At 50.8% G+C, this 16,448-nt stretch overlaps 1 protein-coding gene across 2 annotated transcripts in view; it reads right to left on the reverse strand.

The window, feature by feature from the left end:
• The window catches only part of LOC119441295 (GATOR complex protein MIOS-like), a 341,599-nt gene that overhangs the window by 171,754 nt on the left and 153,397 nt on the right, over nt 1-16,448 (reverse strand). For both annotated transcript variants that reach the window (XM_037705922.2, XM_049661128.1), the window contains exon 13: nt 4,008-4,126. In XM_037705922.2, the coding sequence (XP_037561850.1) occupies nt 4,008-4,126 (119 nt within the window). The remainder of the gene's footprint in view (nt 1-4,007; nt 4,127-16,448) is intronic.

The raw sequence follows: 16,448 nt of genomic DNA on the forward strand, positions 1-16,448 counted from the left end.
CCAAATAAAAGACTGTTTGGCTGTACAACGTCAAGAATTGACCGTTTCGGCCTCGACATATTTGTCTTTCGACGTCAGCTCCACCCTGTCGCCTTCTGAGAGACAGCACCTCTTGGAGCTGATACACCAGTTCGAAGATTGCTTTTCGACTACGTCAAAGGTGAAACAAACACCACTGACCAAGCACCATATAATCAAGGATGATACCACGAGGCCGATTCGACAAAACCCCTACCGTGTAGTTCCAAAGGAACGTGAAGAGATTCAAAAGCAAGTGACCAAGATGCTCGAGGATGACGTGATACAGCCTTCGAACAGCCCCTGGGCGTCACCCGTGGTCTTGGTCAAAAAGAAAGACGGCAGCTTGCGCTTCTGCATCGATTACTGCAAATTAACTCAAGTCACAAAGAAAGACGTCTACCCGCTGCCACGCATAGACGATTCGCTGGACAGGCTGCGGCATGCATTTTTCATCAATGGACCTGCGAAGCGGGTATTGGCAGATAGAGGTCGATGAGAGAGATCGTGAGAAAATGGCCTTCGTGACCCCCGACGGTCTTTACGAATTTAAGGTACTTCCGTTATCTCTGTGCTCCGCGCCAGCCACTTTTCAGCATTTAATGGACACCGGACTATCAGGCCTGAAGTGGCAAACTTGCTTGGTCTATTTAGACGACGTCATTGTGTTCTCAGCTACATTCGAGCAGCACCTAAGCCGGTTACTCACTGTTCTTCAAGCCATACGCTCAGCTGGCCTGACGTTAAAGCCCGAGAAATGTCATTTTGGTTTCAGTGAACTGTGCTTCCTCAGCCACGTCGTCAGCTACGAGGGTGTACGACCTGACCCAGATAAAATAGACGCTGTGGCAAAGTTCCCCACACCACCCGACAAGAAGGCAGTGAGGTGCTTCTTGGGGCTGTGCGCCTATTACCGGCGATTTATTGCGAACTTCTCACGTATTGCTGCCCCGTTAACACGCCTTACACGCGATGATGTTCCCTTTCTGTGGGGTGAAAATGAGCAAGTAGCATTTGACGAACTACGCCAGCGCCTGCAAACGCCTCCAGTTCTTGCACACCTTGACCTGGAAGCCCCTACAGAACTTCACACTGATGCGAGCAATGTTGGTCTGGGGGCCGTACTGGTGCAGTGGCAAGATGGCTTCGCAAAAGTAATCGCTTACGCCAGCCGAACTCTCTCTCGTACGAAGAAAAACTACTCGACTACCGAGAAGGAATGCCTCGCCGTGGTGTGGGTGGTTACCAAATTTCGCCCGTATTTGTACGGCCAAGGTTGTCATTCAAGGTTGTCAGCGATCATCATTCTCTTTGTTGGCTGACTAACTTGAAAGATCCATCTGGCTGTCTGGCGCGCTGGAGTCTTAGGCTTCAAGAGTTCGACATGACCATAATTTACAAATCTGGGAAAAGGCACACCGATGCCGACTGCCTTTCGCGGTCACCCGTCGAGCCCGCAGGTACCGATGACGTGGACGTGGACGCTGCATTTTTGGGAGTCGTCGATGCCGTCAGCGTTTCACAGGAGCAGCGCCACGACCCAGAGCTACTTCCACTCATTAATTTCTTTGAAGGCCGAAGTAAAGACGCCCCGCGACTCTTTGCCAGGGGACTGCCATCGTTTTTGTCTGCAGAATGATGTTCTCTATAAGAACTTTTCTGCCAGCGGCAACACGTACCTGCTTGTCGTACTGGCATCACTTCGCAAAGAAATACTAACAGCATGCCACAATGAAGCCACCTCAGGTCATCTAGGCTACACGAGAACACTGTCCTGACTCCGACGCAAGTACTATTGGCCAAAGCTACCCGCTGCTGTGAAACATCATGTACAAACATGTTCCGACCGCCAAAGATGCAAATCACCTCCCGGCAAACCTGCAGGTCTCTTACATCCAGTCGAGGTACCAGGACAGCCTTTCACCCAAGTTGGAATGGATTTCTTGGGCCCATTTCCAACGTCTACATCCGGCAACAAACGGATCATTGTCGCAACCGATTACCTGACGCGCTACGCAGAGACTAAAACTACGCAGCGGGGCACAGCAGCCGAAGCGGCTCATTTTTTCATGGAAAACGTCGTCCTTCGGCACGGTGCCCCAAAAGTAGTCATCACAGACAGGGGAACTGCCTTCACTGCAGAACTTCTTGACTCGGTTCTCACACTAAGTGGTACAAGCCACCAGAAAACAACCGCATATTATCCCCAGACCAATGGACTAACCGAGCGGCTTAATAAGACCCTTGCAGACATGCTATGCATGTACGTCGACGTGGAACACAAGAACTGGGATCAGATTTTGCCTTATGTGACTTTCGTGTACAATACCGCTCGGCAAGAAACTACTCGAATGACACCCTTCAGCTTGGTTCACGGTCGCGAAGCCACGACGACGTTGGATGCCATGCTGCCTCACGAGTGTGACGACATACCTACCGACGTTGTCGAATTTACTCAGCGTGCCGAAGAAGCCAGACAGCTTGCCCACGTATGCATCTGCTATCAGCAAAGCCAAGATGCAAAACAGTATGATCTTCGACACAGGTCCATTCTCTACACTCCCGGCGATAAAGTATGGGTTTGGATACCCATACGCCGTCGTGGACTTTCTGAAAAACTGCTAAGACGGAACTTTGGGCCGTATAGAGTGATTCGACACCTGAGCGACGTGACCTACGAGGTCGTTCCTGACTGTGACAGTAGCTCCAGTCGCTGCAAGAACTTACCCGAAGTGGTGCATGTCGTGCGAATGAAGCCGTATCTGTCGAACTAAGTTTCGTTTGTTCTTTTCTGTTGTTTTTGTGATTTTGTTTTACGTGTCTTACTCTGTGCCATTTGTACACAGCCCTCATATGCGCATCGGGACAATGCTTCCTTCGGAGGGACGTAAATGTCGCGCCTGTACTCCGATGAAGAGGAGGACTATACGAGCAGGCATGCGTGTTTCTATCAAGGCGCGGCGAAGAAGTCGCAGTAGAGCGCTGTATTAAAAAAGCGACCTGCTGCTATCCCTCTTGATCAGGGCTGTGCGACCTCTGCTTTTGATGTTGCGACAATATGCACTCTCTCGACAGGGATGGTGCAGCCATCTAGGAGTGGTGAAGCGAAGTACTGCATCATGACACTAATGAGAGCCGACAGTGAGTGGTTCAGTAGCCTCAGCGCAACAGAGGCTCCAATGCGGTGTAGCCTGGTGTACGTTAGTTGGTCGGTTGGTCTGTCTGTCTATGTTTTTTATGTCTCTAACTGTTTTCCCACCGACCTGGCTGGGTCTGTGGTGGGAAAACACTTCAGTGAACCTCCTTGATGACATCTTGGGTCACTGGGTACGCACCGCTCATTAATGGCAAAAAAAAAAATCGCTCAAGATTTACCTAGTGCTTTGGCACAAACGAACCCACGTCATATATATTCAGACAAACTTCTCTGAATGTATATTCACACAAGCACCATGCATGGACTTTGTGGTGGCGCCTCTGAATGATGCCCACAGAGAAGCGCAATAGAGTAGCCCTGCTGCATACACACCTCATAGATGACCTGTCTCTTTGGCGGCAATACGTTGTGTTGCTACACTGCTAATTGCATTGATGCCAACATTCATTGTGAAATGAGTTCTGTCAACATTTTCTTTTCATTGTCCTTGTCCAAAACACTATGTAATCTGTACTAATGGCACACCAACAGGCCCAACTAGTAACCTTAATCAAATTCAGTTTTAGTAATTAAAACAGAGCTACTTCACAAGACCAGCTCCTGTAAGTGGGCCCTCAAGGCACTGCACAAAAACATTTTAACGCAGATGAAGGCACTGATGATAAAAAGTCCAACCAGTTTGTGAATGAAAACATACTGAGAACTTGGCTGTAAACACGCATGGATACTAAAAAAGTTTGCAGTACCAATAGGACACAGAACCAAAGAGGAAGAGAAGGCAGGTGCACTTCTTCATAATGTCTGAGACAAATTCAAAGAGCTTAGAACTTACGTTGCACAGTGCGTTCTACCATCGTGGGCTCCACGTCATCAGCCACACCCTGCGGGTGCTGCACATCGTACAGCTTCACCACACAACTGTCCTTGGTGAGAAGACTGAGCATATTGGACCTGCAATGAATGCAGTGAGCGGTGAATCAAAAGCAACATTTTTATCTCAAAGCTTTATGCTTAGAGAGTAAAGCTACATTGGTGTTGGAGGCCAATCTTGCAAATCATAAAAAGCCCAGCAAGACAGTGTGCCATTTAAGTCTGCAGATTTGGCTAGGCGTGAAGCACTTTTCAGTGAGATGAGCATGAACTACCAAGCCGCAGCAGTGTAGGTCTGTACAAAGGCATAAACATAGAGACCGTCAGTGTACAACATGCACAGACATGAAGAGGACATGTCTGCTTCAGAGAGAAGTGCTGCTAAGGCAGCACAAAACAGAAACTTCAAATAGGGGGGGGGGCACCTATCCTTGCAGTGTCAGTAATGGGCTAGTTGAGGAAAAACATTAAAAAGAAGTTGTTTGCTCAGACTGCATGGAGACACTGGCTTTTACATGAAAAGACATGAAAAGAAATGCTATAATTGAGTCGATGTATTCAAAAACGACCGACTCCTCTTACCACATCCATGACAGAAATCAAGAAGAAAGTATGCCATACCAACTTCCAGGCACTTAAACTATCCAACAATGCTATCCAGCACCATAAATGACAAGCTACTGGGTAAACTGACAAGTCAGGCACGTGGCAAACATGCCAATGCACTCTCTTCTCCACACACCTTTAACTTGTTCAAACATCCTTTTCCTACACCTGAGAAAGTGGGACAGCTCCACTATGAGAGCTATGCCCAACATTATGACCACAGCTCGTGGCCTGCATAAAACACGTTAACGGCAGATCACGGCTGGGGATCCAGCTGGACTCTGAAAATGACAACTCTCATTTAGAAAAAAAGCTGTGCTCTCTCTCTCACAGAATCAAATGCTAATAACCCTAAACAGAGAGTTTGCTCACTCCCCACAGAAATACCTGCACTTCAATAATGTTGTGAAGTGACAAGCACCAATGAAGTGAGCACCGCTGACTGCACGAAACAAGCAGGCATCATGAGAAATAAAGGCTGCAAGCTGAAACCCTGGAAAGCAGTCTTGAAACAAAATGGCACAAATGCCGAGCCTTTCATGAAAATCCAATGCAGCAAACTGTGTCATGCTAAGGAAATGTCTTAATGATCTCAGATACTGCTTAATGACCCCATTGAGTATGGGCCGGGTGTGCTTGGAACAACCCAATGTGAACCTGCAGAAGCAAGACTAACAAATAGGGTAAAGTTCGACATAATGATTCTGTGCATCACATAAAAATGCAGAACATGCACCCACTTCTTTTTCAGTAAATGCTTCCTAACTAGTCTCCAGCGTTCACGTTCTGAAGGTGTGTATAGTCGTCTTCTGGTAATAAAACCCTGATGGGACTGACGGACTTGATTGAATTATCCAGCAGGTTGATTTAAATGAGATGCAGAAAGAAACACCAAAACCCACCGCTCATTAACTGGCAGTATTTGCCTGATTCTAACACGCTTTCGAATCAAATGTGGGCCTTTCTATGGGCCCAAAGTAGAAAAATAACGTAGAAATGAAATTAAAGGGTCCGTGAAACGGTTCAGATAAATTTTTGAGGATGCGTAGGGTAAACTATAGTAAAACAATTTAAGTGAAATGTCTCATGTGAAGAGAGTTACGGACGACTAGAAGTTACCTTCCTCTCTAGCCATGCTTTTCCTCCTCAAATCGTTCACTGAGCAATCGAAGCTAAGCTCCATTTTAACTGGCTCTGCGTCATGATGCAACGTCCTGTCATCTACTTCCGGTGTCTTGAAGCCAGCATGCGAAGCCTCTCCAACCTCTCCACTAGCTTCCTGGCTGTTGATCGACAGAGAGAGCTACAAAAAGCAGCGTGCGTTGCGAGCGTTTCGACGGACGGGCGCAGGCATAAAAGTTAGCAGCCTGCATGGTGCAGCCACATGGTGGCGCAGAGCCCAACCAGCCAAAGACAAAGCTAATATTGCTGTAACCAAGTGCAAAACATTTGAAACATTTAAAAAGACGATGTGTGCACATTTACGCTGTTGCCAAAGAAGTTCCAGTTTCGCCCGAAAGGCGAAGAATCGATTACGAAAGCAAATTAGCAGAGAGCCATACGAAGTAAGGATAGTACTTTTATCGGCTGTATCGACTTGCAAACATTCACTTACTAAGTTAACAAGCATAGTGTCAGTGTGCACAGCAAACATGAACACATCACACTCGATGACCGCGGACAGTCGCAGTCATAACGTTGGCATGAGGAAACGCGCCAGCAGCAGCAGCGAGCGAAGTGACCTTCGTGCTATTGTCTATCGCTTCAACGCAAACTGAGCACCGAGAACACACAGCACGCACAAAGCTACAAGCCAGCAATGCACCTAGACTCTGCCCCCAACGCAGACTACTCTCAAGATACTGTCGCGCGAACTTGTGCAGCCGCCACATATTCAGTTGCAGCCGGAGTAAAATGCAGCCCCGCCCTCTCCCTCCCCTCCTCCCGATGCCTCGCAACGTTGGGTGCCTCACGTGCGGTGAAAGACGGTGCACTTCCTGCCGCTTTCCTTCCTTTCCCGCGGGCGAGATTAAGCTGCATCATCGGCTCCCCTCGCATGCTTTCCACTCGCACATACAGCATAGGGCGCGTGGTGACGGTGTTATCGCCCTTAGACTTTATAACGGAACCTGACAACGATGGCAGAAACTAGCCTAGAGTGTCCATATTATTGCTATCCCAATAAAATTTACACCAGCTGCAAAGTAGAATATAGTTGGTTACAACTATATCAGCTCTGCGTTTGTCTGCTTGAGCTCTGCACCACCAGGTGGCTACACCCTGCAGGATGCTCACGTTTGCACCTCTGCCCATCCGGCAAAACGCCCAGTTTGCCTGCATTAACTGGAATCTTCCGACATGAAGTGACGGTTCCAAACATGTACATCCTGGCGCCAACTGGATACCGACAGCCCAATGTGCTGTAGCCACTCAGCTTGCCTGTTGCTTCTGAGAATATAGTTGGTTACAACTATATCAGCTCTGCGTTTGTCTGCTTGAGCTCTGCACCACCAGGTGGCTACACCCTGCAGGATGCTCACGTTTGCACCTCTGCCCATCCGGCAAAACGCCCAGTTTGCCTGCATTAACTGGAATCTTCCGACATGAAGTGACGGTTCCAAAAATGTACATCCTGGCGCCAACTGGATACCGACAGCCCAATGTGCTGTAGCCACTCAGCTTGCCTGTTGCTTCTGAGAGGGATACGATATCGCAGCTTGACATGTCGCCAATTGGTAAACTTGCAGCCCACAATGCAACAAGGGCAATTCCTAGTCCTCGCGAAAAGTAACCTCTAGATTAACACTGACCACACAACTCATGTCAACACAGAGCATGTTGTAACACAAGGAGATGGCACTTGCTAGGTGCCGGAAATGGTTGAATGTAGTGTAGTGAAGAGGAATACCCGGCGCTGCAGCCACATCGCCAGTCGTCCGGGAGGCGCGAGCTCGAGATTGCTTGAGCTGTTCTGGTTGAGACACGCTGCCTGCTGTTCTCTTGTCCTGTATTCATATTAGTTCTGGTGGAGGTGTTGCGGTTTTCCCCCAACCTGGAATTACGCACCCGAACTCTGCCGCCCGTCATGCCTGACGACCCCCAGCCCGACATCCCCACCGGTTACTCCAGCCATCGTATGTGCCGGTGCCCAGCGCTAACGGGATCCTGACATCTTCAGCGGCACCGATGAGAAAGACGAAGATTGGCTGCAATCGTACGAACGCGCCAGCAACACCAACAAATGGGACGATCCCTTCAAGCTCAGCAACGCGATCTTCTATTTATCGGGCGTTGCCAAGCTCTGGTTCAAAAACCACGAAGCCGATCTCCGCACGTGGGATAGCTTCAAAACCAGCATCGCGGACGTTTTTGGTCCCCCTGGCATGCGCAAACTTCGCGCTGAACAACGCCTACGAAGCCAATCCCAGCAAACTGGTGAAACGTTCACCAGCTACATTGAGAACATCATCGACCTCTGCCAGCGTGTCAACCCGACGATGGCGGAGGCGGACAAGGTACGCCACATCATGAAGGGCATTTCCGACGATGCCTTTCATATGCTGCTGTCCAAAAACCCAGGCACTGTTTCTCAGGTCATTGAGCTTTGCCAGAGTTTCGACGAGCTCTGCAGACAGCGTCTTCTCACACGGCGCCCACCTGTGCCCGATGAAAGCCTCGTGAGCGTGGCCGCGGCTACTGAAATGGACTCCCTGCTCTGCCAGATAAAAGAGTTCATATGTGCTGAGGTCGCTCGTCAGCTTTCGCTGCTGTCCTCAACCATGCCACCACCCTCGCCTTTGCCGGCCAACCTTCGCCAGGTCATCCACGAGCAAGTTTGCGCAGCTCTCCTTTCTGCCCGCAAGACTCCGCCGGTGCCAACTCCCGTTGCTTTTCCCGAGGTGACTGTACCTCTCAGCTATGCCGAGGCTCTCGTGCGGCCCCCACCTCAGGCCTTTGCACCATTCCCATCAGCCGTGCCACTGCGTCCAGCTCCTCAATTCGTTCAGCCGCGGTACCCACACAGCAGTGGACAATGGCGCACTCCTGACAACCGGCCAATATGTTTTGAGTGTGGTCTACCTGGCCACATTGCACGATTTTGCCGTCGCCGCGCACCATCCTACCGCCGTCGCTTCAACACCGAACCACACGTTTCCCCATACCTGTCATCCTCCGCGTCTCAGAACCCTGGCCCGATGTCTTCCTATTCCGACCACCGCCCTCTTGTTGACCGCCGTTCGCCATCACTTCGACGCCGCTCGCTTTCGCCGATGCGTCGTCGTCCTTCTACGCCTGCACGGGAAAACTAATCACCGCAGTTCCAGGGGCAAGAACTGCGTCACCCATGAACAGAACAAGGCCTCTCTCTTCTCCGACTAATGTTATTGACGTATATGTGGACGGCGTCGCTGCACTCGCTCTCGTTGACACTGGTGCCGCAGTTTCAGTTATTAGTGCCCATCTTTGCCGTTCGCTCCGAAAAGTTACTGACGCCCCTGTCGAACGTATCACTTCGTACTGCAAGCGCCGACCGCATCACGCCTGCAGCTGCGTGTACTGCTCACGTTGTGATCAATGGCCTCCTCTACATCGTCGAATTTTTGGTGCTGTGCTCCTGTTCCCACGATCTTATTTTGGGCTGGGACTTCCTTTCCGCTAATAAGGCCGTCATCGACTGTTCTCGTGCTGAAGTGGAATTTCAAACGCTGTGTCATGCCCCACTCCTTGACGCTTGTGAACTTGAAGATAAAGCATTTGTTGACGAAGACGTTACAATTCCACCGCACTCATGCGCCCTTGCCACAGCGTCATGCAACATTGATGGTGCCAGCGCACTTTTTACGCCATCTGCCATTTTCGCTCGTCGCAAATGTTCCATGCTGCCTTTCGCTCTTTTGGAAGTTCATGCCGGCGTCAGCAGACTGCTCGTCGCCAACCAATTGTCCTGTCCTCTCACGTTGCTTCGTGGGGAGTGCGTTGGCCGCGTCCAGTGTGTCGACCCTGCTGCCATCACTGACATGCCAACTGGTTCCATCGCCAGTCATGAGGTCGCCGGAGTGACCTGTAACCCCGCACAGGAGCCGACTTTGCCCGATGTTTTACATGGCTCCATCGCCGACACGTTGACTGTTTCCCAACGCGCCCAGCTTCTACACCTTCTCGACAAGTTCCGTTCGTCTTTCGACTGCCAGCATGTTCCCTTGGGCCGCACGTCAACTGTTTGTCATCGCATCAACACGGGTACCAGTGCGCCACTGCGACAAAGACCATATCGTGTATCCACGACAGAGCGCCGTGTTATCGATGACCAAGTAGCTGACATGCTCAAGCGTGGCGTCATTCAGCCTTCAGATAGTCCCTGGGCATCTCCTGTTGTTCTTGTTAAGAAGAAGGACGGATCGATTCGATTCTGTGTCGATTACCGTCGTCTTAACAAAATAACTCGTAAAGATGTTTACCCTCTTCCGAGAATTGACGACGCCCTTGACTGTCTCCAAGGCGCGGGGTTCTTCTCTTCTACTGACTTACGCAGCGGCTATTGGCAAGTCTCCATGGCACCCGAAGACCAACCTAAAACGGCCTTTGTAACACTAGATGGCCTATATGAATTTCGTGTTATGCCTTTTGGGCTTTGCAACACCCCCGCAACATTTGAGCATATGATGGACAACCTTTTGCGTGGTCTCAAGTGGAAAACGTGCCGGTGCTACTTAGATGATGTGGTTATTTTTTCGCCCGATTTTCCCACCCATCTCTGTAGGCTGGAGGAAGTGTTACGATGCCTAACTTCCGCCGACCTTCAGCTCAACCTGAAGAAATGCCACTTTGGCACAAGTCAGCTCACCATCCTTGGCCACGTGGTATCTAAACACGGTATTCTTCCTGACGCTGCCAAGCTCCGTGCAGTTGCTGATTTTCCCAAACCTTCCTGCGTAAGAGAACTTCGCAGCTTCCTTGGCCTGTGCTCTTACTTTCGCCGCTTCCATTCGGAATTCTGCATCCATCACCGCTCCCTTGAATCAGCTTCTACGGAGCGACTGGTCGTCCGCTTGTGACGATGCCTTCCAAGAGTTGCATCGTCTACTGACCTCACCACCTATACTGTGTCACTTCGACCCGACAGCTCTGACAGAAAGAAGTACACACCGACGCCAGCGGTGTTGGACACGGCGCTGTGCTCGCGCAGCGCAAATCTGGATTTGATGAGTACGTCATTGCATACGCAAGCTGCACCCTCACCAAAGCCGAGAAGAATTAATCCATTACGGAGAAGGAGTGTTTGGCCATAATCGGGGCACTTGGTAAATTTCAACCCTACCTTTATGGCCGCCCCTTCGACGTGATTACAGATCACCATGCACTTTGTTGGCTGTCCACGTTGAAGGACCCCTCAAGTCGATTAGCTTGTTGGGCTTTGCAGTTGCAAGATTTCGACGTGCGCGTTGTCTACAGGTCTGGCCGCCACCACACTGATGCCGACGCGCTTTCCCGTTCGCCCGTGTCAACCGAAAGCGATAGCTGCCTCTCTGCCGTTGACCAGGTGCTTTCGTTCCCAGCAGGCTGCGACATGGCTTCGGAGCAACGCAAGGATGCTTGGATTAGTGATCTTATCCGCTTCCTTTCCAACCCTTCGACTGTTCCTCCACCTTCTCGAGCTTTGCGCCGTCAAGCATCTCACTTCGAAATTCGGGATGGACTTCTCTATCGCCGGAATTATGCCTCTGACGTCCGCAAGTGTTTGCTGGTCATACCTCGACATCTTCGTGGTGAAATATGTTCTGCCTTCCATACTGACCCGCAGTGTGCACATGTGGGTGTCTTCAAGACCTACACCCGGCTTTGCTCCAGGTTTTATTGGCGTGGAATGTACACCTTTGTGTGCAAATACATTCGGTCGTGCCCTCAGTGCCAACGCCGCAAAGTTCCTGCTCAGCATGCCTCTGGTCCGCTCCAGCCAATCCCGTGTCCGGCCAGGCCCTTCGATCGCACTGGCATTGGCCTGCATGGACCCTTTCCGAGCATGGCTTCCGGAAACCGCTGGATAGCCGTCGCCCTCGACCATTTGACGCGCTACGCAGAAACAGCCACTCTGCCTGCTGCCACCGCTCGGGAAATAGCATCCTTCCTCCTGAAAAACTTTATTCTCCGTCACGGTGCACCTCGCGAACTTTTGAGTGATAGAGGACGTGTTTTCCTCTCCGAAGTCGTAAACGCGCTCCTTGCTGAATGTCGCATCGTTCATCGCACCACCACCGCCTACCATCCTCAAACTAATGGTTTGACGGAAAGATTTACCCGCACCCATGGCGACATGCTCTCCAAATATGTCACCTCTGATAACACTGATTGGGACCTCATTTTGCCATTCATCACGTTCGCCTACAACACTGCACCACAGGCGACCACAAACTTCTCCCCATTCTTCCTCTTATATTGCCGCGAACCTTCGACTACCCTCAACACCATTCTTCCGTACAGACCCGACTCATCCGAATGGACGCCCATCTCTGAAGCTGCCCGCCGTGCAGAGGAATGCCGTCAGCTCGCCCGTTCCTTTACAGCCGTCGACCAATGGCAACAAAAATCTCGACGTGACGATGATCACCCGCATTGTGACTTTCTTCCGGACGCCCTTGTGTGGCTTTGGGTTCCTGCCGTTCCTGCTGGACTCTCATCCAAGCTTGTTTCCAAATATCAAGGATCCTACCATGTTGTAGCACAGACATCGCCTGTGAACTATATTGTCGAGCCTGTCACGCCACCTACGGACCAACGCTGCCGTGGTCGTGAAACCGTCCACGTACAACGCCTGAAGCCGTATTACGACCCAATGATTCTATGTTCACCATGAGTCGCCAGGATGGCTCCTTTTCCGATGGGGGCGACTGTAGTGAAGAGGAATACCCGGCGCTGCAGCCACATCGCCAGTCGTCCAGGAGGCGCGAGCTCGAGATTGCCTGAGCTGTTCTGGTTGAGACACGCTGCCTGCTGTTCTCTTGTCCTGTATTCATATTGGAGTAGTGATAAATTGTCGTTGTGTATTCTCTTTATTACTCAGTGTATCGAAACAAATTAACCAACATTCCAACTATTACAAACCTTTTGTTCACGATGAAGTTGGGAAAATTATCAATGACACAAGGTGGGCAGCCACCTCGTGTCCTCTTGTGTCACCTTGTGTCAGCCACCTTGTGTCAATCAGTGTTGCGGAGTTACCACTCCCGAATTAGAATGACTCCGGAATCATTCCACATTTTCGCGACCCCGGAATGGAATGAGAATGGAATGTCGAGAACGCTTGGAAGACGGAAATGGGAATGAAATTACGTCTTTTTCTGAAAATAGAGAGCTTTTTCATCTACGCGCTGTTTTTTGTCAAAATATGCCGAAGAACCAACCAGCCCACGTTCAAACATTAGTAAGTCAGAGCTTCGAATTTAACAATAAAGCAGTATTTTTGAAATGGCGTGGCTGATTACAAGCAGGGTACATTTATAAGCAACGTGCCTACTACAATTCTGCCCTTATAGACTGAGTAGCTGCAAAGTTTGTCATGCAGTTGGTGTCCGTCAAGCGGAACTACGGCGGTGGCATACTCCTCCCCCCCTCCCCCCTTACGCCTTGTGATATTTTTTTATTTTACCTCGGCGGCGCCTTCACCCCGGCTGCCTGCTGTCACCCCACCCTTTACTTCTTTGTTTTATTGCGATAGCAATTATATGGACACTCAAAGCGCATTTCTGCCGTCAGCGTCGCCATCATCTTGTCCGTGAGGTTCCGTGTAAAGTCCAACAGCAATAAAATTGTCGCCGCGCGCCATACGCTGTGCGTGTGAGTGAAAGCATACGAAGGTGAGCCGGCAATCGCGGCTCAATGTAGCGCACGCGAGGGAGGAAGGCAGGCCGAAAGAGCGCGTTCTTTCGCACCCGAGGCACGGGGGCGAGGCGACGGAGAGGGAAGGGGGGGTGCGTTCTGCTCCATCGGCTGCTGCTCACAGCGCGGCCGTGTGGGTGCCGTATCTTGAAAGTGATCTGTTATGTGGGCGAAGTGCGCGCCCGCGCGGGCCTCATCTTCAAGGCTATGCGCGATGGGGACAAAGTGCTTGCGCCTACTGCCAGTAGCTTCGTATGCGCTGTGCTTTCAACGTTTAGTTCACGTTGAAACGAGACGAGAGACAGCGCGAAGTCAACTTGCCTTTTATTGCTGGCGCGCTTTCTCCGGCATTCTCACAGCGAGTTTCCGCGGTCATCGAGCGAGATGTGTTCATGCTTACCTGTGCGTGCGTGACACCGTGCTTGTCTATTTAGTTAGTAAGTGATCGTGTGTCCACCTTCACTGTGTTCGCGTCTATTGTGCGCACTAAATATTTCATTATGAATTCGTACCAACTCGCCCAACTATCAGTTCTGCTGTAGTAAGCGAATGTTTACAACTTTATACGGCCCATTAAACTACTATCCTTATTTCGTATAGCTCTCCACTAATTTGCTATCGCAATCGATGCATCGCCTTTTGGGCGAAACTGCAGCTTTTTTCGCTTCCGTCGCCGTCGGCGACTTGGACACATATTCGAAAAAGCGCTTCTTTAAGTTGTGATGCGTATTGATGCCGGCGTGATGCTTGTGTTCACTGCAAGCTTTCACATACCAGCTTATGCGCCCTCTCACCTCGTACTCCTGCCCCCCCCCCCCCCTTCTCAACCCCTCTGCAGTACTGTCCCCTCTATCTAGACAACAGATGCCTTTGCCTGAAACTCCGTCGACAAATGTCTGCAGGTGAGTGCAGCACACAGTCGTACATGACGAACTGTGCGCCCTCTCCCTCCATACAGAGAGAGAGAGGGAGAATAAACCTTTGAAAGCATTGGTTCGGCAAGCCAGCCAAAGAAGGAGAGCCAAAATAACTGCGGCCACGGCGGTGCCTCCTCGAGCCCCGACGCGATGAAGAAAACCCGCGTTCGCTCTGTTCTAGGAAGCTGTGCTCTAGGGTGGGGGGATGGGTTGGGAGGGGGGAGGTTCGGGTGGCACCGCCGCTGTGCTGGCGCCTGTTGGCGGCTAGAGAAGCCCGGCGGTTCATTTAGTAGTTCACTCATACTGTGAATGCTAGATAATGCTTCGAAGCATCCCCCTCGGCTTTCTGTGCTACCACCCCCACCCTCCTTTCCGGCCTTCTATGGCAAATAAAAAATGCTTACATAATGCACTGCCACACTGGCTCCTGCGCCCAGCGGCTCACGCACGCAGTAAGTCCACCAACATGGCACATTGGAATCAATTTTTTTAAAAATTACCCGTGAAGAAAACAAACAAGCTGCATGCTGCAAGTTTCTTGCTTCGAAACTATACATGCTGTAGTCGCAGTTTCATCTAATTTGATTCAGCACCTAAAAAGAAAGCACAAAAGTAAGTACACGCAACAAGACAAAGGGACGTCGGCCTTCATCGCTGGATGCAGCTCTGTGCCTGTTAATTGAAAGGCTGCTCTTGATAACGCCATAATATAAGGTCTTCTTGAACACTACTTTTGTCAGCATGAAAATATGCTACGTCGTCATTTTACCGTTAATACATTTAAGCTTAATCAATATTGCTACACGCGTGTAGTATTTGGTTGTTTGAACGAGGCGCGCGGGCGCCTAGACGAAGAAGACGAACTGCTCTGGGCTCTCGAGCTATCGGCTGATCTGGCCAGCGCTGCAGCTATCATTTGTAAATACACTTGTAAATAGTCTCCTGTACTGAATCCTTCGTTCGCGTAACATTTTGGTGGAGGTGCGGGGTACCTTCAACCAATTGACATTCCCGCGGAACCATTCTTTTGGGTTGGTTTGGATTTACTTGGTCCTTTTCCTCTTTCTACCTCTGGGAACAGGTGGATCGCTGTGGCCACAGATTACGCCACGCGCTACGCCATCACCCGAGCGCTCCCTACAAGCTGCGCCACAGATGTTGCCGATTTTCTTCTACGCGACGTGATTTTATTACATGGAGCTCCGCGACAACTTCTCACAGACCGTGGCCGGACATTCCTGTCGAAAGTTATTGCGGACATCCTGCAGTCCTGTGCCACGAGGCATAAGCTATCCACGTCATACCATCCGCAAACGAATGGCCTCACGGAGCGTCTTAATCGCACTCTCACAGACATGCTCGCGAAGTATGTGTCTTCCGACCACACTGACTGGGACCTCGCTCTACCGTTTGTCACCTTTGCGTATAATTCCTCGCGCCACGACACAGCCGGTTATTCGCCATTTTTCCTTCTGTTCGGCCGAGAACCAGCACTGCCCCTCGACACAAGCCTCCCTGTTCAAGCAGCACCCACCAGTGAATATGCACTTGACGCCGTCGCCCGCGCTGCCCACGCAAGGGAAATTGCCCGTGGCCGCCTTCCGCACTCCCAAGAGAGTCAACGGCGTTTGTACGACCAGCGACACCGCGACCTGCACTTCCCACCTGGTTCTTTGGTGCTCCTATGGTCTCCGTCGCGTCAGGTCGGCCTGTCAGAAAAACTGCTGTCTCGTTACACAGGCCCCTACCGAGTGATTCGTGCCGTGACTCCCGTCACCTACGAGATCGCCCCTGACGCCCCATGTGCTTCCCAGTCCAGTGATATCGTGCACGTTACACGACTGAAGCAGTATCACCCTCCCAGTGATGACATTTAGACGCTCCGGGATGTCGCTTCTGCCGCCGGGGGATTATGCTACACGCGTGTGGTATTTGGTTGTTTGAACGAGGCGCGCGGGCGCCTAGACGAAGAAGACGAACTGCTCTGGGCTCTCGAGCTATCGGCT

Source organism: Dermacentor silvarum, chromosome 2, assembly GCF_013339745.2.
Source record: "Dermacentor silvarum isolate Dsil-2018 chromosome 2, BIME_Dsil_1.4, whole genome shotgun sequence".
NCBI lineage: Eukaryota > Metazoa > Arthropoda > Arachnida > Ixodida > Ixodidae > Dermacentor > Dermacentor silvarum.